The sequence below is a fragment of the Corythoichthys intestinalis genome, chromosome 2, assembly GCF_030265065.1.
Source record: "Corythoichthys intestinalis isolate RoL2023-P3 chromosome 2, ASM3026506v1, whole genome shotgun sequence".
NCBI classification, from domain to species: domain Eukaryota; kingdom Metazoa; phylum Chordata; class Actinopteri; order Syngnathiformes; family Syngnathidae; genus Corythoichthys; species Corythoichthys intestinalis.
This window is the reverse complement of record NC_080396.1, coordinates 62,947,772-62,970,464: the sequence shown is the minus strand read 5'-3', so window position 1 is coordinate 62,970,464 and position 22,693 is coordinate 62,947,772. Positions and strand designations below refer to the sequence as shown.

The 22,693-nt window shown below is 39.1% G+C and overlaps 1 protein-coding gene across 8 annotated transcripts in view; it reads left to right on the top strand.

Moving 5' to 3' along the window:
* Positions 1-22,693, top strand: part of cacna1db (calcium channel, voltage-dependent, L type, alpha 1D subunit, b) — a 138,018-nt gene that overhangs the window by 43,012 nt on the left and 72,313 nt on the right. For all 8 annotated transcript variants that reach the window (XM_057819532.1, XM_057819588.1, XM_057819570.1 and 5 more), the window contains exons 4-9: positions 8,439-8,578; positions 8,995-9,137; positions 11,319-11,471; positions 16,855-17,051; positions 19,533-19,636; positions 19,728-19,897. In XM_057819532.1, the coding sequence (XP_057675515.1) occupies positions 8,439-8,578; positions 8,995-9,137; positions 11,319-11,471; positions 16,855-17,051; positions 19,533-19,636; positions 19,728-19,897 (907 nt within the window). The remainder of the gene's footprint in view (positions 1-8,438; positions 8,579-8,994; positions 9,138-11,318; positions 11,472-16,854; positions 17,052-19,532; positions 19,637-19,727; positions 19,898-22,693) is intronic.

The following is a 22,693-nucleotide window of genomic DNA, read 5'->3' as shown; positions in this document are numbered from 1 at the left end:
TCCACACGGGGTGTCATATCGGTAAATAAATCTGTTATGATTTGTGGCGCTAATGATAGCCAGGTAGCATACAGTATAATTTTTGCAGTATATTCAGTCATGTTTTTATGTCACTGTTCCCCATGTTTGGTCTCTCTGCATGTCTCCTTAGTCCCTTTTCCATCCAGCCGCATTTAAAATTCAAAAGAGACCCATTTAAATCACGGAGTTATTGTAACACCACAGCTCTGGGTAATATAGAGCAGAGCATTATGGGAGAGTCAAAGGGCATTGAGTGTTGTGTCAGCATGGATTTCTGTCAATGAGGCTAGTGGCATCAAGCTGACTTCTCTGTCTGTGAGGCAATTCCATCCTTACCCTTGTTTCAACTACATGTTCCCACATGGTTTTAAAGGCTTGTGTGCCACAGGCCAAAAAAAAGAAGAAAAAAAATCCTCCAATATAACCAAAAGAAGTAATATTCATAGTACAGCAGGGTTTATGCGCGTCATTAAAAAGCATTAAGCCAGTAAATACATTTTGTCAAAAATATGTTTTATCCGATTACTCGATTAATCGGTGGAATTTTCATTAGAATACTCCATTACTAAAATATTCCCTATTTGGAACCATTGTTATTTGTTTTAAAGAATTATGTGAAACTTCTTGATTTGCCTGAAGACCCGAGGCACACCTCTCACTCATTCCCTATAAATGTCGCATGGGGACATCTCTGTGGCAAAGAACATTGTCACCATGCTTGGCTGGGTGGCAGCAGGTAATGTAATTGGACATTCTCATTAGATGAGCTGGTGATAATTGCTGTCAGCTTAAATATACCTGTGTCTTTTCTCACTCCAGATCTTTCATAAAAATTTTCACAACTTTCAAGCCTCTTTTCATATGATTGGCATTTTTTGTAATCATTCAAAGTTCGCGTGGGTGTTGATGACACTCCTTTGACATTTATTTTCAATTTACAGGTATTTTAATATCTTACTATAGATTTTCATGGTTGGGAATGGTAAATGGAGAGTACAGTATCTACCCAAGCGCTTTACATTAGCTCACATTCACCCATTCATGCACACATTCATACATTTTTATTGACAAATTACCCTAAAAACAAAAACTAACTACAAGACTAAATATTTAGCGGTTGTATGTGGTGTGAAGGGAAAAAGAAGGCTACTTCTTGGTTAAACTTCAAAATTTCACACGACATAATGTTGCACTTCCAAAGCACAGCCAGCTCATTAGTGCTGTTACCAGTCTTGTTTGAATGTGACTAACTTCCTTTTGTTCTTGTTTTGTCTTCTTCCTACTCTGCTTTTAGCACTTGCAATTGTTTTTGTACAGATAGCACCATTTATTTTTCTGGAAATAAAATTGGTGTTATGTTTCTATTTTATTACGTATGTGAATAAAATTGATGTTATTTTATTTGATTTTAATGGTGATTTACCATGCATCCATCCATCCATCCAGTTTTTTTCCCCCCATAAATTTTGATGATTTAATTATTACTTAAATAAGTATTCATCACTTGTAATTTATTCTTCAAAAATATGAAGACTGACATGATTATCTACAAGATGAGATTTTTTTGGAAACTTTCACCACAATTTTAATTATTTGTTTTTAAACGGTTTTAACTTAAAAAACTTTTTCAAAGAAACTTGCTTCAAGTTTAGATGATCTGTCCATCTCTTTGGAATATACTGTTTACTCAGTATCTGTTGATGAGCCTCTTGCTTGAAATAAGTCTGTCATATGCAGTTGTCATTTCATTGACATCTACAAATCTTATAGAGTTTTTGTGCAAACAAAAAACCAAAATGTAATTGAAACAACTATAAATGTGCATTTGTGCTTTCACACTGCACCTTTTATTTTTGTCGCCGGTGACAAGTTTAAATAAAATAGCCAGACTGACATTGCTCAAATTATGGACTGCAGTTAAGGCAGAGAGCAACTTTATGGAGTAAGAGGTTGCTTTCAAGCTTTCAAAGCTACTGTGCTGGCTTTTCCAAATATGATGCAGTGACATCCAATCACAGACCTCAGATGTTGTAGGCGCGGCCGCTAAGTGTACTCAAACCACGCCTTGATCAAGTGCCAACTATCAATCAACTACCTCTGCCTGTTACAAAGTGGAAAATGGATGCTATTTTGTCTAGCTTTAATTCCTATGTTTATACAAGTCATTGACCATGCCAGTGAAGCTTTGGGAGCGAGTACGTGGGAGGAAGTACATCTCGGAAAACATTTCTGCCATGCCTTGCTCCTACCTCCATGGCAGCAAGGCTTTATGCATGGGTACCTGGTCAGAAGAATTTCCCACTTGGGTACTTTTTGGGCAGACCTTGCACCTGCCTTCATGCCAGTGCATGCTCAAGAAGAACCACCCGTCTTGGACAACTTTGAAGTTGGCTTATTTTTTTACGTGGAAGGAAGTGTTCAACTATTTCATATATCAATAGTACAGAAAGAGTTAATACATCACAACGTATCATAGCGATCTTGCTTGTAAATGCCCTTAATAGCTAAGAGCATTATAGGCATTTCAATCTGACTGGACACTTAAGGTGATTCCAAGACATAATTGCTTGCATACATAACATACCCCTAATTACTTTGAAAACAATATGAAAATACCACCGTCACTACTATTTGGATGCTTCTTTACCTTTTAACGAGGAATGTTAGAGTCTACTTAGTGGTTTATAAAATCAGCGGGCAAGCCACTTCTCATGCAACATTGCTCTTCAAATGCATGCTTGTGCACACACAAATTTTTAGCAATTGGCAATGGTTCATTACCTCATTAATTTACAGCACAGTAGATACACATGATGTCTGTAGAGGTAGGCGTATACTCCAATCCAAACAGAATTTAAAAAATGATTCAGGATTCATCTGCAAACATAATCTAGGACATTTCATTTATCCCTTGCTGTACTCTGTCCTGGCTTTGGACCTAGTAAGTGGAATTTCTTGTCCGGTTCCCAAACAGAGGATTTGAAAGCTTACAGGATGTGCTGCTCCTCCTTAAATCAATTAAGCTGCTTTGCTCTCTCCCTGCATTGAGGGCCCAAGCCTGCATTTTGTTGTAATTTGTGGAGACCTAAATCTTAATGTCATGGAAAGTAGAGATTAAAGAAATGCAGTACAAAACAATTTCGTTTCTATTGACAATAAATCAGGTATTAATTAGTATAGACCTACATTGTATCTTAGGTTAGATTTAGTCTGCATTAAGTAATTTTGCTCCTAAGCATCACCATTTGTATCAGTGTCATGGCAGTGTGAATAGGAAAAGTTGGCTTGGTATGCCAGATCTCAAATCATACATTTAGTGCAAATACAGTGGGGCAAATAAGTATTTAGTCAACCACCAATTGTCCAAGTTCTCCTACTTGAAAAAATTAGAGAGGCCTGTAATTGTCAACATGGGTAAACTTCAACCATGAGAGACTGAATGTGGAAAAAAACAACAGAAAATCACATTGTTGATTTTTTAAAGAATTTATTTTCAAATTAGAGTGGAAAATAAGTATTTGGTCACCTACAAACAGGCAAGATTTCTGGCTGTCAAAGAGGTCTAACTTCTTCTAACGAGGTCTAACGAGGCTCCACTCGTTCCCTGTATTAATGGCACCTGTTTTAACTCATTATCGGTATAAAAGACACCTGTCCGCAACCTCAGTCAGTCACACTCCAAACTCCACTATGGCCAAGACCAAAGAGCTGTCGAAGGACACCAGAGACAAAATTGTATACCTGCACCAGGCTGGGAAGACTGAATCTGCAATAGGTAAAATGCTTGGTGTAAAGAAATCAACTGTGGGAGCAATTATTAGAAAATGGAAGACGTACAAGACCACTGATAATCTCCCTCTATCTGGGGCTCCATGCAAGATCTCACCCCGTGGCGTCAAAATGATAACAATAACGGTGAGCAAAAATCCCAGAACCACACGGGGGGACCTAGTGAATGACCTACAGAGAGCTGGGACCACAGTAGCAAAGGCTAATATCAGTAACACAATGCGCCGCGAGGGACTCAAATCCTGAACTGCCAGACGTGTCCAGGTCCGTCTGCAGTTCGCTAGAGAGCATTTGGATGATCCAGAAGAGGACTGGGAGAATGTGTTATGGTCAGATGAAACCAAAATAGAACTTTTTGGTAGAAACACAGGTTGTCGTGTTTGGAGGAGAAAGAATACTGAATTGCATCCCAAGAACACCATACCTACTGTGAAGCATGGGGGTGGAAACATCATGCTTTGGGGCTGTTTTTCTGCAAAGTGACCAGGACAACTGATCTTTGTAAAGGAAAGAATGAATGGGGCCATGTATCGAGATATTTTGAGTGAAAATCTCCTTCCATCAGCAAGGGCATTGAAGATGACACGTGGCTGGGTCTTTCAGCATGACAACGATCACAGACACACAGCCAGGGCAACACGGGAGTGGCTTTGTAAGAAGCATTTCAAGGTCCTGGAGTGGCCTAGCCAGTCTCCAGATCTCAACCCCATAGAAAATCTGTGGAGGGAGTTGAAAGTCCGTGTTGCCCAACAACAGCCCCAAAATATCACTGCTCGAGAGGAGATCTGCATGGAGGAATGGGCCAAAATACCAGCAACAGTGTGTGAAAAGCTTGTGAAGAGTTACAGAAACTGTTTGGCCTCCGTTATTGCCAACAAAGGGTACATTAAGTATTGAGATGAACTTTTGGAATTGAACAAATACTTACCACCATGATTTGCAAATAAATTCTTCAATGTGATTTTCTGTTTTTTTTTTTTCCACATTCTGTCTCTCATGGTTGAGGTTTACCCATGTTGACAATTACAGGCCTCTCTAATATTTACAAGTGGGAGAACTTGCACAATTAGTGATTGACTAAATACTTATTTGCCCCACTGTATATACTGTATATATACTGTATATATACTGTGTATATATATATATATATATATATATATATATATATATATATATATATATATATGCATTAAAGTCTCAAATAACAAGAATATTTAAAGTCTCAAATAACAAGAATATATATATATATATATATATATATATATATATATATATATATATATATATATACACTTTTTCTTGTTATTTGAGACTTTAATGCACAGATGCATCTCAAATGTTCCAACTTTTAGTCTCATTCGTAGCCCACACACACACACACAAAAAAGAGCCGGATTTCCATGGCAACCTTATCCTGACTCCAGCTGTACTATACGACTCATAAGGAGATTACTGTGATGTGTAAAGATAGTCCTCCTGCCCCATGTTCATCATGTGACTGTTCCTCCAAAATGTAATGCAAATGTTGGATGAAAGGGTATTCTCTTTAGGAAAATAGAGTGCTGGCAATGCAGTTGCCCCCTGAAGTTGCATTTATTACAAAAATTAATGTGCAATCAGAATTGTAGCTAAAATTTTCCATTTTCAAAGGTTTTAATGGTCATTAATTTGGAAAAGTATTGGTATAAACACCCGAAAATTTTCAAACTCATATGTTTGTGTTACTTTAAGCATACATTGTGATATCGCAAAATTAAAAGTTTTTTAATAGCGACGTGTTTTGTGCGGTGTAAAATAATGCACTGCTGATGCCTAAAAATGGGTTTTGGGTCAAATAATAATGTTTTGGAGGTAAAAAAAAATACACAATAATATATTATTCAAAGAGGACTTTTATGTGGATTACTGTTTTGACAAAATATTTTTGTATTTTTGATGTGCATTGAGGTGCATTGTGTTTGTGTGTGCATGCGTGTGTGCGCGCGCGTGTCAGCACATTAGTCATGTGACTGCTGCATTTGTGGTCTCTTGTAATCTCCATGCTTTGGCTCCTGTGTCAGCAGTTCAACAGGCTGATGAGCAGACATTTCAGAACCAGTGTAAACACAACCAGAATGAACTCGGGTCATCTCAGCAGCTGTCTTGCTTTAATGTCATTTCCTGTCCAATGTAGAGCAACTTGAGGCAGGCAGTGGTACCTCAATTTATGAATGCTACAGTGTTTGAACCTATCAATTGACAGAAAAAACATGTCCTTGGGTTATGACAGCATTTTCCAAGACTGAATATGAGTGTCACTGATTGTCTGTTTACTTTACGTGGCCTGCGATTGACTGGGGTTCAGTTCAGGCTAGGCCGTTTCGATCGCATATTTTTGCAACTGAGTCTGAGTCACTTGATTTTGGTTGGCAACCCTCCTTGCATGATTGACAGCTACCAGAATATCCTCTTATCCCTGGCATGTTTATATCCACTTCAGCTGTTTCCCAGCTGTGTTACTGTAAAACATATCATAGACTTCATAATATATTGACAGGACACGGGGTGCGGGGCCGATTAATAGGGGTCTATCTCTGTCAAAGCTGACCGAGTGGAAACACAGACAAAGAGCTTTTTACGTTGAAAATTCTTGTGAATAAATGCTTAAATCACTGAATTCTTTGTAGATATTGATCTAAAATAGTCTCGATTCTTGGTTAAAAGCAAAAAAAAAAAAAAGGGGTAGTTAGCATTTATTTTACGTCAATATGTCAAATGTGCTGCTCGTCTTTAAGACACTGTGGCGCAGCCTTATCACCACAGCTTTTACGTTGAAAATTCTTTTGAATAAATGCTTAAATCCCTAAATTCTTTATAGATATGGATGTAAAACAGTCTCAATTCTTGGTTAAAAGCAAAAAAAAAAAACGGGCAGTTAGCATTTATTTCACGTAAATATGTCGAATGTGCGTCTCGTCTTTAAGCCACTGTGGCGCCACCTTATCACCACAAAGAGCTTTTTCCGTAAAAAAATATTTTAAGTAAATGTGTAAATCCCTGAATTCTTTATAGATATGGACGCAAAACAGTCTCGATTCTTTGTTAAAAGAGCAAAGACCAGGACAGTTAGCATTTATTTTATGTAAATATGTTGAATTTGCTGCTAGTCTATAAGCCACTGTGACGCCGCCTTATCACCACAAAGAGCTTTTTGCGTTGAAAAATTCTTGTGAATAAATGCTTAAATCCCTGAATTCTTCGTAGATATGAACGTGAAACAGTCTCGATTCTTGGTTAAAAGCAAAAAAACAGGCAGTTAGCATTTATTTTATGTAAATATTGCGAATTATGACGCCAATGCTGTAGCGGTTAATTTCTCCCATTGATAATTTTCCCAACGTTTCAAAATGCATGCACGGTACGAAAAATATAAAAATTACCTTGAATTTTCGAACAAATCACTCCTGAGACAATCCTTTCTGTTTGTATGCGGTACAGCTTTTGTACTTTTTCAACCTAAATCCGGTGTTGGATCGCTGCATGTTTTGAATAACTGCGACCGACTGCAAATAACTGAAGTGAAGTTTGGGACGGCCCCCTACTTTAGGGCGTGGCGTAGTGTCTGTGGAATGTGTCCCGTCAATATAATTATGAAGTCTATGAACGTATATAATTTTGTTTCTATTGGGACTATCATTCTACCTAAGGATTATTTTGTTGCGTTTCAGCCCATAAAATTAAAAATCAATAAATACATTTTTAAAACCCGATCTTGTTCACTTGATTCCGAGCCTTTGACAAATGATGAGATTGGCCTGAGGCCTGAGTGGTAGAAAACACTGTTATGATTTGAGAATTAGAGATCTACAGAGGATGACAAATCTTAAACAGAGCTGTCTCATTACTGGCTGTGAATGACTCTGTCCTGTTCAAGAGCACTTGTTGTGTTTGCGTCATCTAAATCAGCGGGAGAAGTGCTTAGCTTAATGGGCCTTTTAAGCTGCCAACTCGCTGACCCTTTTGCATGGTGTAAGGCAGACATGAACGCAGAGACTGAGCACGTGTGTGTGTATGATTGCATGTTTCCATGCATGTGCGTGTATGCGAGTGTGTGTGTGGGAGACACAGAGAGATGAGTGGACATGGAGGCGAAATAGGGCAATAAAGATGTTTTCTGTGGGAGAGAACGCAAATCGAAGTGACAACAAATACACAATGAATAGCTTGTGTGCGGGATTGTTCAATTCCAACACCTGTTTCTAATATCCTACCATGTTGCCATAGAAACATCTAGATTGTTCAGGCCTGATCTTTGAAAAATGCTTAAAGGGAAAGATCTTCAATAATTTCCCATCCCTCCATGTAGTTCTTATTGGGTCACATGTTAGCTGGAGCATATCCTTGCAGAGTTTGGACAAGAACTGGTTGCCAATAAATCACAGGGCAAATACAAATATTCACACTCAGATTCACACCTATGGACAATTTAGATTCCTTATTTTATATAATTTGCATGTCTAACAACTTTGTGCTAGGAAGAACCTGTATGCGTCACTCCTAGTCCCTCTCAATATAGTTTGGATCAGAAAATATGATAAACTATTAATGAAACATGTCTTTTTTCTTTATGTTTCCGCCACTTATTACAGGAAACAGTCGAATATGCCTTCCTAATCATTTTCACTATTGAGACATTTATGAAGATTATTGCCTACGGCCTGGTCATGCACCAGAACTCCTACGTCAGAAATGGCTGGAACATGCTGGACTTTGTCATCGTCATCGTAGGGTGAGTTTTCATATATTCTTCGGAGTTTGAGTGCAAAATACACAGTAGCACAATTTAGCACAATTAAAACAGTTCAAATACAATCCTATGTATTTCATATCTTTCCGTGTCGACTTGCTTATTTGAAAAGTTCGGCTGTACCAGTCTAACTGTGTGATGGCCTCCGGTTGTTTGTAGATAAAGCAAATACACACTTGCACACAGGCTCATTAAATGCAGTGGTTAATCAGTAGACCAGCTTGGCTATGGAAAAAAACAAAGGTTAATATGTGCACACGACAGGTACAAACACACACTGGTCACGCTTCACATGCATGTTTACCATATTAGTCAACACATCTCACTCTTCTCGCTGTTTTGACATCTCCATCTCTTTTCTTCCCTTCACCACTCCTCTGCTCTCCCTTGCTATGCAGCTTGTTCAGTGTGGTCCTGGAGATGATAACCAAAGACGCTGACTCGGGTGGCCAGACAGGAGGCAAGCCTGGCGGGTTTGACGTCAAGGCCCTCCGAGCCTTTCGAGTGCTTCGCCCCCTTCGCCTTGTCTCTGGAGTTCCCAGTGAGTTAACGTAAAACTATGGAGGGAAAAATATCATATTGTCTGAGTGACTAATAATACCACTAATGGCTAGGGAAGTGCCACAGAGATCAATCTTCATCCCACTCAAGGCTCATGCTTAGGAATTCAGAAAATAACCCATCCTATACCATATTGTTCCTCTATTGTGATCTCCATACAAGAACTCTTCTAGTGTCTTCACATTACCATAGCAACACATTATGAGGAGGAAAGACGTGGTTGAAGTGAACTCAAATAATTTAACCTTTGTTTTCATTGAACGCTCCGTTTCTGGGAAAATGCAAGAATGACATTCTGACATGAAAAGCAAAATCGTTGCTTGGCATGTGTGTGTGTGAGTCATTACACATTAATCAATATACAAATGACAGAGATAAAAAACATTTACGCTTATTTTTGGATATAATCAATCTGTTGTATTTTACAATCTACATTTTTTTTTTTTTTTTTTCTTGCTTAGAGGAAAAAACATTTTGTATCAGCCTGAGATGTTTTGGGGCCTGAAACATAATGTACACTGCTGGCCAAAAGTATTGGCACCCCTACAATTCTGTCAGATAATGCTCAATTTCCCCCAGAAAATGACAATTGATTTGGTAGTAATATCTTCATTTATTTTGCTTGCAATGAAAAAACACAGAAGAGAATGAAAAAAAACAAAAATCATTTTTAAACAAAACTCCAAAAAATGGGTGGGACAAAAGTATTGTCACCCTCAGCCTAATACTTGGTAGCACAACCTTTAGACAAAATAACTGTGAACAACTGCTTCCGGGATCCATAAAAAAGATTCTTACAATGCTCTGCTGGAATTTTAGACCACTCTTCTTTGGCCAACTGCTCCAGGTCTCTAAGATTTAAAGGGTGCCTGCTCCAAACTGTCATTTTCAGATCTCTCCACTGGTGTTGTATAGGATTCAGGTCTGGACTCTTTGCTGGCCACTTTAGAAGTCTCCAGTGCTTTCTCTCAAACCATTTTCTTGTGCTTTTTGAAGTGTGTTTTAGGTCATTTTCCTGCTGGAAGACCCATGACCTCTGAGGGAGACACAGCTTTCTCACACTGCACCCTACATTATGTTGCAAAATTTGTTGGTAGTCTTCAGACTTCATAATGCCATGCACATGGTCAAGCAGTCCAGTGCCAGAGGTAGCAAAGCAACCCCAAAACATAAAGGAATCTCCACTATGTCTGACTCTGGGGACCGTTTCTATTCTTTGAAGGCCTCGTTTTTTTTTTCCAGTAAACTCTATGTTGATGCCATTTCCTAAAAAGCTCTACTTTTGTCTCATCTGACCAGGGAACATTCTTCTGCAACGTTTTTGGCTTTCTCAGGTAAGTTTTGGCAAACTCCAGCCTGGCTTTTTTATGTGTCGGGCTCAGAAGTGGGGTCTTCCTGGGTATCTTACCATAGAGTCCCTTTTCAGTCAGACTCTGATGGATGGTACGGGTTGACACTGTTGTACCCTCGGACTGCAGGACAGCTTGAACTTGTTTGGATGTTTGTCGAGATTCTTTATCCACCATCCACACAATCTTTTATTGAAATCTTTCGTCAATTTCTCTTTTCCATCCACATCTAGGGAGGTTAACCACAGTGCCATGGGCTTTACACTTATTGATGTCACTGTGCACGGTAGACATAGGAACGTTCAGGTCTTTGGAGATGGACTTGCAGCCTTGAGACTGCCCATGCTTCCTCACAATTTTGCTTCTCAAGTCCTGAGACAGTGTTTTGGCCTTCTTTCCTTTCTCTTTGCTCAATGTGGTACACACAAGGACTAAGGACAGAGTTTTAGTCAACTTTAATCCATTTTAATTGGCTGCAAGTGTGATTTAGTTATTGCCACCACCTGTTATGTTCACAGATAAGTAACAGGTGGTGTTAATTCCACAAATTAGAGAAGATTCATGATTTTTCAAAGGGTGCCAACACTTTTGTCTGGCCCAATTTTGAAGTTTTGTGTAAAATGATAATGATTTAATTTTTATCCCATTCTCTTTTGTTGTTTTTTTTTGCAGGCAAACTAAATGAAGCATTTGTAACTGCAATCATTTTCTGGGAGAAATTCTGCATTATCTGACAGAATTGCAGGGGTGCCAATGCTTTTTGCCAGCAGTGTATATCTGTGTATGTGCTCACTTCGAATGTGTGATTGCAGGTCTGCAGGTGGTTTTAAACTCCATCATTAAAGCCATGGTCCCTCTACTTCACATCGCTCTGCTGGTCCTGTTCGTCATCATTATATATGCCATCATCGGCCTGGAACTCTTCATTGGCAAAATGCACGCTACTTGCTATGTGATAAAAACAGGTATGGCTTTTTAACTTTGAAAAAAAAAAAAAAAAAGTTTTATCACACAGTACAACGATAAGTACCTACAGTATCAATATCCAGGAACAGCGTTTGACGAGGATTGGAGCAACATTCCAAAAGCAACAATCAACAAGCTGGTCAACTCTATGCAAAGAGCATGTTTTGTAAATGATACCCATTCCATACCGCAAATAGACCTTTTCGCAAAAGCGCTGCCCCCCTTTAGTTACGGTTGCTATTCAAACAAGTTTCGTCACTTTAACGGCAAAGCCGTTGCGTGCAGACGTATATACCAGGGTGTTTTAAATGAATTATTTTGCCGCAAATCCAGTGCAACACTCTCCAGATTGAGGCAAAAGGGTTTACAAAATGCAGCGGAGGGTTATATGAAAATATAGCAAGCTATCGAGGCAAAAGCATATACAGTGGGGAGAACAAGTATTTGATACACTGCCGATTTTGCTGGTTTTCCCACTTGCAAAGCATGTAGAGGTCTGCAATTTGTATCATAAGTTCTCTTCAACTGTGAGAGATGGAATCTGGTACAAAAAAAACAGAAAATCACGTTGTATGATTTTAAAATAATAAATTAGCATTTAATTGCATGAAATAAGTATTTGATACATCACAAAAATCGAACTTAATATTTGGTACAGAAACCTTTGTTTGCTATTACAGATACCAAACATTTCCTGTAGTCCTTGACGGGATTTTGGCCCACTCCTCCATGCAGATCTTCTCCAGAGCCTTCAGGTTTCGGGGCTGCTGCCGGTGTTGTGCCGAAAAATAGCCGCCCCGCGTGAAATGTCCCCCCTGACGGGAAAGCTTATTTATAACACTTTATTGAGGTGAAAACATCAAATGTTTTCATGGACGCATTACAGTAATGGATTTACGACTGTAAAATCAGTTTTAAATAAAATAAATTACACAAAATACTAGTACTGTATTTTAGTAACAAATCGTGGACTGGGCCACATAAACATCTTTGAACAGAAATGTTTTAGTCTACAGGTTTTCACGACCATATCCCAATGACAATCACACTGGTATGACATTTATTAGTTCAAGCAGGATAAAATAATACATATTCACGGCACAAGAAAATCGTTTCCATGTCCATCGATTGGTAAGAAAAAGCTGTTTGTACAAGTGACGTGTGGGCGCTCAATAATAAAATAAATAAATAAATAAGTAAAACAAAATAAACGCTCAAATAATGCAAATAAACAAGCGTTCCCGTCGGGGGGACATTTCACGCGGGGCGGCTATTTTCGGCACAACACCGGGCAACACGGACTTTCAGCTCCCTCCGTAGATTTTCTATCGGGTTCAGATCTGGTGACTGGCTAGGCCACTCCAGGACCTTAATATGCTTCTTACGGAGCCACTCTTTAGTTGCCTTGGCTGTGTGCTTTGGGTCGTTGTCATGCTGGAAGACCCAGCCATGACCCATCTTCAGGGCTCTCACTGAAGGAAGGAGGTTGTCAGCCAAGATCTGTCGATACATAGCCCCATCCATCCTCCCCTCAGTATGGTGCAGTCGTCCTGTACCCTTGGCAGAGAAGCAGCCCCAAAAAATGATGTTTCCTCCTCCATGTTTCACGGTTGGGATGGTGTTGTTGGGGTTGTACTCATCCTTCTTTTTCCACCAAACACGACGAGCTGAGTTTAGACCAAAAAGTTCAATTTTGGTCTCATCCGACCACATGACCTTCTCCCATTGCTCCTCTGGATCATCCAGATGGTCAGTGGCAAACTTCAGACGTGTCTGGACATGCACTTGCTTCAGCAGCGGGACCTTGCGTGCGCTGTAGGATTTTAATCCATGACGGTGTAATGTGTTTCTGATGTTTTTCTTCGAGACTGTGGTTCCAGCTCTCTTCAGGTCATTGACCAGGTCCTGCCTTGTAGTTCTGGGCTGATCCCTCACCTTCCTCATGATCAGTGATGCCCCACGAGGTGAGATCTTGCATGGAGCCCCAGAACGAGGCAGATTGACCGTCAACTTGACCTTCTTCCATTTTCTAATAATTGCTCCAACAGTTGTTACCTTCTCACCAAGCTGCTTGCTTATTTTCCTGTAGCCCATCCCAGCCTTGTGCAAGTCTATTATTTTATCCCCGATGTCCTTACACAGCTCTTTGGTCTTGGCCATTGTGGAGAGGTTGGAGTTTGCTTGTTTGAGCATGTAAACAGGTGTCTTTTATACAGGTAACAAGTTCAAACAGGTGCAGTTACTTCCGGTAATGAGTGGAGAACAGGAGGGGTTCTTAAAAAAGAACTAAAAGCCAAAATATTTACTAGTTGGTAATGTATCAAATACTTATTTCATGCAGTTAAATACAAATTTATTATTTAAAAATTATACAATGTGATTTTCTGGATTTTTGTATTAGATTACGTCCCTCACAGTTGAAGAGAACTTATGATTAGGGCTGTCAAACGATTAAAAATTTTAATCGAGTTAATTACACCTTAAAAATTAATTAATCGTAATTAATCGCAATTAATCGCAATTCAAACCATTTATAAAATATTCCATATTTTTCTGTAAATTATATATATATTCTGTAAAATAAATTGTTGGAATGGAAAGATAAGACACAAGATGGATATATACATTCAACATACGGTATATAAGGACATTTAAATCTGTCTATGCTGTCCTCACTCCGAAGCGTCTACTTTTTCCAAAGCTAGACAGCTAGTGAACGACGCCATAATAATCAGACTTCTTTCTTTTTCATCTGATTTATTTATAAAATGGCCTCAAACCATTGTCCTCTTTAGACCGTCGTAAAACTACCAAAAAAAAGTACACAAGCATTGCATTAGCAACAACGTTAGCTTAGCACGCTATACAGGTTCACAAAACATAAACAAAAAGCGTCTCATACAAAAAATATAACATTTCGCTTACTAACATAATATGTGCATTATTTACAACAACCATACTTATGGACAAATCTTGTCCAAGGATCATATAAGCACAACATTACAACGTAGGCGTCAGCCCGAGACGTCCTGCAGCCATATTGAACTGGCAAGACAACAATAAACCATGTCGCAAAGCGACCACAAGAGTTCGCTGCTAGACAGCACAAAAAGCCTTGCTGTAAAACTTACCAAAAGGCAGAATACTGTCTGAGCGGGACATGTGCGTTAATTGCATCAAATATTTTAACGTGATTAATAAAAAAAATTAATTACCGCGCGTTAACGCGATTATTTTGACAGCCCTACTTATGATACAAATTACAGACCTCTACATGGCTTGCAAGTGGGAAAACCAGCAAAATCTGCAGTGTATCAAATACTTGTGCTCCCCACTGTAGGTTAAACAAGCAAGGTTAGAGCCAAGCAAAGGGCTGGGATACTAAAGCGTCCGTTCACAAAATGTTACATGAAAAATACAAACAAAATAAGTTCAAGGCGCATATTAGGGTGCTACTAAAAAGGAAGCATCACTTTAATGTTAACGTACTCAAAGAATGCACAGCGAACGAAGACATGAAGTTAAATAACATGCTCTAATAATGAAACAGCCACACTTGTAGCATTATAGACGTCATAGCGATGACATCCTTGTAAGATATATCATTTGATAACAGTAACTACAACTTTGATATCCAGTTTGATGAATGTTTTTGCCTCTACTAAAGCATTTTTGGCCAGACAGCTCGCTAGTTAGCCTCTGGCGTTAGCTTCATCTTACCTTAAGAAAACACGTCTGTATGCTAGTTTATTTTGGACACATTTAGCTGGGAGTGATGTCATATGTCCAGGCTTCTTTATCCATTGGACTCCAGTTGTTTTTTTTTGGCTTTGAGAAGGGAAAGAACCACATTAATACTTAGGGTGACCAAACGTCCTCTTTTGCCGGAAATGTCCACTTTTTACACCCTGTCAGGGGTGTCCGGCAAGGTTTTATAAATTCATGAAAATGTCCGTTTTTTTTTTTTTTTACTGACGATTTACACAGAATACTACGGTACTGTGCTGCCTGTATTCCCAAAGCGCCTTCCCAGTTGTCAAGACTTGTGTTCAATATGTATATAATCAAATGCTCATGTACCTAAAAGTGTAATTATTTCGAAAATACTTTGGATACAAATTTCCACATGAGTGCGCAGTCACAGACTGGTTTTATCATGGCGTCAACTGTCAAATCTCATTCACAAACAAACCTCCGTGAGTCGTGACGATTCTGAAGACAGGAGCTCACAGGCTACTGGTATGTACACTTGCTAAACTTACCTTTCGGCAACTGTTGACGTCTGCCAGAGCTTTGTACTGGTGTGATCTGTAAAATCCCGTTTTTTATAGTGTCGCATCGTTATGCTGCCGATGATTGTAAACTTTGACAGCTATGTTTGATTTTTGCCTCGGCTACCGGTGCCAGCTGTGAATGAGGTAAGCCACGCTAGGCATTATGGGATATGTAGTTTTAAACTGCTGTTTTTGGAAACATGCTGGTTGAATTGTTTGTCAGTTTATTTCAGTTATTGTTTGTGTGCAATCTAGAACACTGAATGAGAATAATAATTGAGTGGTAATAACTAATTGTCAATGACAATTGTATTGATAGTCTTGAGGCTACGGTTTAATTTCCATTACTTCACTGGAAAGAGAAATTAGCTTTTTGTCAAAGCTGGATTTTCTTCAGAAAAAGTCTATTTAGAAAATTGCTTTAGATTATTTATTTTTACAGTAAGAATTTAAAAGACAGCTATTATTTTGTTCAAGGATTCGCCAATATGGAAGAGGCATTTTTTAAAAATCACTATTAACTATTAATTCCAGTGTTTTTTTGTGTGCATCTCGAAGTTAGGCCGAGTACCCTCTTTTTTGGAAATCAAAATATGGTAACCCAAAATACTGATATATTCCTGTGGTACCTCGTGTCGGATTTAGATATTTCATAGGCGCATTGCTTCACCATTTGGATGTCCGTAGCTTGTTTGCCTTTTCATCTTCTTCCGTAAAGTTTTATGAAAGTTGGCGACCACCAATTAAATCCATTAGGCAATAAGGCATCTGAAAGCTTGACGGAGCTTCCTTCCTGACAACGGTCTCTAGGACGTATAATTGGTCGATAGTCGTTAAGAAGGTGGAGTTTGCGAACGGTCAATTGTATCGTTTTGAAAAGTACGTTTGCGTTGGATGTTGCGCTTTTTATTCCATCAATAAATGTCCTCCTTTTTAGTATTGTGGAAATGGCTACCCGAGCTGCAGCCCATCTAAAATGACTAGGGCAGGGGGTGGGGTACAGCCTAAACTGCTTGGAAGCCAATTGCAGTTGTATATAATGATCTACAGTATTATCATTAATAATACAACTAATACTGCAATATTTTTTGTGGCTCATTTTCTTCAGGTGCCCTGGCAGAAGAGGAGCCAACGCCATGTGCTGTGTCTGGCAATGGTCGTCATTGCACACTAAACTCGACTGCGTGCAGAGAAGGCTGGCAAGGCCCAAACAATGGCATCACCAACTTCGACAATTTCTTATTTGCCATGCTGACTGTGTTCCAGTGCATCACCATGGAGGGCTGGACTGATGTACTCTACTGGGTAATATATGGAGTGCAGGGGTATCATTTAAAAAAGCATTACCTATGGAGGAAAAACACATCTGCCTCCCAGGTGGGAGGTTTGGGGATTCAAATCTCAGCTCAGGCCTTCATGCGTGGAGTTTCCAGGCGTGAATATGAGTGTGAATGCCTGTTTATATACAGTACATCTGCCCTGGTGAGGCACATCACAATACACACATCATTTTATTGATGAAGAACATGTCATTCGTGGAGCTGCTCTTTGGCCCTTCATCATTGTGCTCCTAAGCTTCTCGCTTTTATTCATGCATGCGTCACCATGACAACGTTATGCTACAGCTGCTTTTAAAGCAGCGTATCAAGGACGTGACAAACCTAATGGAAAGGAGACGCAATGGAGAAAGGGAAAGAAAACTTCAGACATATCTAGATTTCTCAAATAGCTATAAGTGACATTTCAACTAAGCTTTACATATACAGTATACTAGTATTAATGCAAATCTGTAAAAAATACTGATAATGACGAGAATAAGAATGATATAACAATCAGAAAAATGAAGAACTCATGCACATACATCCTATTTACTAAATGAGAAAGACATAGGGAAACAACTGCATTCCTGCTTTTGGAACATTCAATTGTTTGTTTGTGCTAGTTTATTTAGTATATCGTACCCAGTGGTTAAGGTGGGATTTGACAGGTGGGAGAGCCCTAAAATTTGGTGTTGCGCCACAGCAGGGAAAATTACATACTGTACATGCATTCTCAAAAGAGAAATACAGACCGGATTAACAGGAAAAACACACGTGGCAATCGAACATGGCAAGCAAGTAACACGGCAAACAAACAGCGTAAAACAGCAACTTGGATAAAGACTAAAGTGAAAATCAAACCCATATAGACACACAGGAAAGTGAAACAAGTCTTTGTTTTTGCTTTCTGTTTTCTTTATGCTTCTCCAGCTTCTTTAACAATGAAATGATCAGATATTAACACTTAAATTAGGAATTTCAGCAGTTATATTCAGTAAATATTTGTAACATTCATTACACTCCTGCTAGTCACAGTCTCTACTTTGAAGCTAACTGGGATAACATTAACGTTTTGCCATTATACAAAGCATATACGAGTACAGTAATTCAAAGCAGCTAGCCATTCTAAAATTTTAATTCTTCTTTCTAGCCTGATGGATCGTTGAAGATTACAGAACTTCATCGAAGTAAATTTAACGTTATTGACCCCCCCCCCCCCTTTCGTTTTGACTCCTGCGCAAACATTCAAACCATAGATGATTCAAACGAACACTGATGGTTTGACTGACTCAGTAGATACTGCTTGTTAAAGAGGACGGGGGCAAGCAGATTTGTTGAGCATGTGAGCGCTTACATATAGTATGAGAGAGCCATGCTGACTGTGCATTAGGGCTGTGACAAAATATCGAAATGGTGATATATCGTGATACTTTGTATCCCAAAAGGTTATCGATATGGTCCTGCCAAGAATCAAGATATCGTTTTAAAAAGGTGTCAATGTTTAAAAACAAAACAAAACAAAAAAAAGGAGCCAACAAGTTGCTACCAAACTCTTCCACCATAATAGTGTCTCAATTATCTCTAAGGCTGCCAATGACGGTGCTTGACGCCCAATCTATTTTGACTGGGAACGTTCGCTCATTCGAAACCAGAGCATTCGCAGTCATTCTGTCCGATTATCGGTACATTTACAGGTCACTTGCTGTTTATTTACAAGTCGTTTCCTGTTGAGTTTGAGTCCCTGCCTATTCATTTGGGTGATTCCCAGGTCACTTCCTGTTCTGTAACTCAAAATACACAGGAAATTACCTATAAAATACCCCAAAATCAACAGGAAGTAACTGAAAATCAACAGGTTAATGAGCTTAAATGGCCAAAAATTACCTCATTGCCTGGCATTGGCTGCCACTGAAAGCCATAGACGTTCAATCCGTTTGAACTGGGAGGGTGGCAGCGAATGAACATTTGTTCATTCGCTGCCATCCCTCCCACTTGGACGTCTACTAGTGATAAACTCATTCCAATTCACAGCAGAAGCTTGTTTTTCTGTTTATTAGTTGTTTGTAGATTATCCTAGAATGATTTCCTGACCAATGTATCGATAATCGTTGTATCGCCATATCATCAGATCACCGTTATCGTGAGCTTTGTATCGCAAATCGTATCGTATCGCGAGCTACCAAGAGGTTCCCACTCCTACGCTGTATAAAAAAATGATATCTAGTCCACGCCGCTACCTTTACATACAGTATATGGGGCTACTGCCAGTTTGAATTTACCGGTAATCATTTGACAGAGGAGGCAGTGCTCCACTCCGAGGTAGTGGGGGTCGACTCCAGAGGGTTCCGGCCTACTTTAACCCCCGACTGTACCAAACTGTTACAGTGTCCACCAATGAAATAGTGATTAAATAGAATGCCTTAATAGGTTTTTAACCTCTTTACTCTTTCTGCTTGTGTGTTTGCAGATGAATGATGCCATGGGTTTTGAGCTGCCATGGGTCTACTTTGTCAGTCTGGTCATCTTTGGGTCCTTCTTTGTTCTTAACTTGGTTTTGGGTGTCCTCAGTGGGTAGGTAATTTTTTTCTTGAATTTTATGCCAGTTTTGCGAGCTTAAACAATTAAAACTGTTTGATGGCCTTTATGCTTTGGCTCTGCCTAGCGAATTCTCCAAAGAGCGAGAGAAAGCCAAGGCACGAGGTGACTTCCAGAAGCTGCGTGAGAAGCAGCAGCTGGAGGAAGACCTGAAAGGATACCTTGACTGGATCACTCAAGCCGAGGACATTGATCCTGAGAACGAAGAAGATGGAGACGAGGAGGGAAAGCGCAACAGTGAGTTAGATTAATTTACTCTGAGTCACCGTTTCCCTGTTCCACTCTCATGGAATGCAGACAGACCAATTACCATCATTTTCGGACTATAAGCCACTTTCCCCCCTCATTTTGAATCCTGTGGCTTATAGTCCAGTGCGGCTTATTTGTTGATTTATTTGGGTTAATAGGTGCCTTAAGACTGTCATGAAACCATCATAATTATCTCATGGGCTTCAATGAATGCTTGTGACATATGTCAGTGTCATCCAACAAATTTTGCCACTACTGTAACTTCATTTATGTCAAGCTCGGATCTTTTACTGTATTCAAAAGTGAGATAATTTTCCGGATGTCACTAATTAACATCTGTCATAAGCATTCATTAGTGTTTATGACAGTGTCATGTCATAATTATGACGGTCTTATTACAGTCCTATGACGCCGCTGTCAAATAAAGTGTTCCCGGTTAATATCTTTTGTTGTAAATATCCCATAAATACAGTGAAGACAGCTGCGGCTTCTCGTCTGGTGCGACTTATATGCAAACAAATGCCGTTTTCGTGTCAAATTTGGTAGGTAGCGGCTTATAGTCAGGTGCGCATTATAGTCTGAAAATTAGGGTACCCACATCCACCACAGAATGCTTTCCTGGTAGCTCATGTTTTTGGAAGAGGTTAAATACTTTTATAAAATTAAATATACATTTTTAAATTTAAGTTAAAAATACAAAATTCACTGGCACATCTTTTATATGCACCAGTAGAAACTAGTCTACTGTACTTTCATTATCAGTAAATTGTATGCTTTGGCAGGACAAAAAGCAACATTACGCTAGTAACAAACTTACTTTCTGTGGCTCTTCAAACATCGCCAGGTATTCTAACAAGGCTAACTCCTAGTTGATGCATTTCTAAAGGTCCATTTTTTTTGTTTACTACAGTATTCATAGTAATAAATAGCTATACATCAACATCAGCCTCTTTCACATTGCCAAAGCCTGAGTAAAATGTACTAACACTTCATGGAAAGATAGTTTCCGATTCAAAGTTCAGTATCTGAGACTATTTCACTGGCCTAGTGTGTTTAAAGCTGTCAGGGATCGGGGCAAACAGTTGAGGAACGAAGGAGGGATGTACCCAAACGCAGGAAAAATCAGGGAGGCAAGGCAGGGACGCAACTAAAAAATGCTTTAATTGAACAAAAACAAAGTACAAACAAAAGACAGGTTATTAAACAACTCACTACGCAACTGGACTTTGAGAGGATTGGGGCACAGGAAGACGAAGAGCATGGACACTGACGTAGACGAAGATGTTGATGATGACGCAATAAGAATGGACAGCACAAGGGGAGCTTAAATACAGACATGGGAGATAACGAGACGAGGAACAGGTGGGTAACACAAGAGGAGGCTGATTGGTAAATACAAAAGGTGCAGACCACAACACGTGAAATCAATGGGCAATCACAGGGATAAGACACACGAGGGGGGTGTTTACATGGTGAAGCTGTGATACCAATACACAACGATTGTGTTGCGGAATGGCCTCCCCTTTACATGGTGACTGCAAAGACGGAAGGCGATGACGCAAACTTTTGATTCCGACCTCCAAAGCGGAACAATTCGATTGTGGGGCTTGCTCCGCAACCATATAAATGGAACGCACATGTCACTTTGGGCATGCGCCGTCGCTGGTACTACATGTCACTTAAGGCATGCGCAGTTGCTGGTACTAAATATTCAAAACGGCAAACATGGTGGAACGTTGGCTGTAATTTACTGTATTTATAATAATTTTTGTGTAAATATGTTTAATGTTCACGTTTTTGTGCCTTTTTGGGCAAAAGAAAAAAAAAAACATGTGGACACCAATACTATTTATTCATTACTATTACTCGTTTTCGCATGGAATTGTGACATCGTTCGAATGGAGACAGAACCAAGATGGAACCATGTAATCCAAACATGAAATATGTCATATTCTCGGAGCGTCACCATGTAAACGGCCCCTAGAGCACAAAATAGGAGGAACCAAACCATAAAAGAAAACAGGTTTTGTAGTCTAACAAGGGTTTCCGATATTGCGCCAGATGCTGGCACAGAAGTAGCCTCTGATTGTCGGTAACACTTTACCTTACTTTACTTTAACACTTTATACTTATAAGGGTCCCTTAATAAACATTAATTATTGCATTTTTAGACAATAACTAATGTTTAAGTAAAATTATAATAATTCATAAAATCCCTTGTTTAACACTAGTTACCATATTAATTACCATTAATTAATGCATAACCAGACAGTAACTAAACTAATGGTTAAGTACCAATAAAAAAATGAAAATACTGTATTTTTCGGACCATTAGTCGCAGTTTTTTTCATAGTTTGGCTGGGGGTGTGACTTATACTTTGGAGTGACTTATGTGTGAAATTATTAACACATTATTATATCATTTCACATGTTATTTGGTTTTAGTGTGACACTGACGGTTTGGTGAACTTGTTAGCATGTTCATTATGCTATAGTTATCTGAATAACTCTTAATAGCTATGCTACGTTATCATCCCAGCCACGTTCGCATTTTGTTGTTCATGCATCATGTAACATTATCATACTGTACACTTATTCAGCGTGTTGTTCCCTATTTTATTTTAATTTTAATTTCCTTTCAAGATGACATATCTGTTCTTTGTGTTGGATTTGATCAAGTAAATTTCCCCCAAAAATGCGACTTATACTCTGGTGCGACTTATATATGTTTTTTTTTCTCTTCGTTGGGCATTTTATGGCTGGTGCGTCTTATACTCAGGTGCA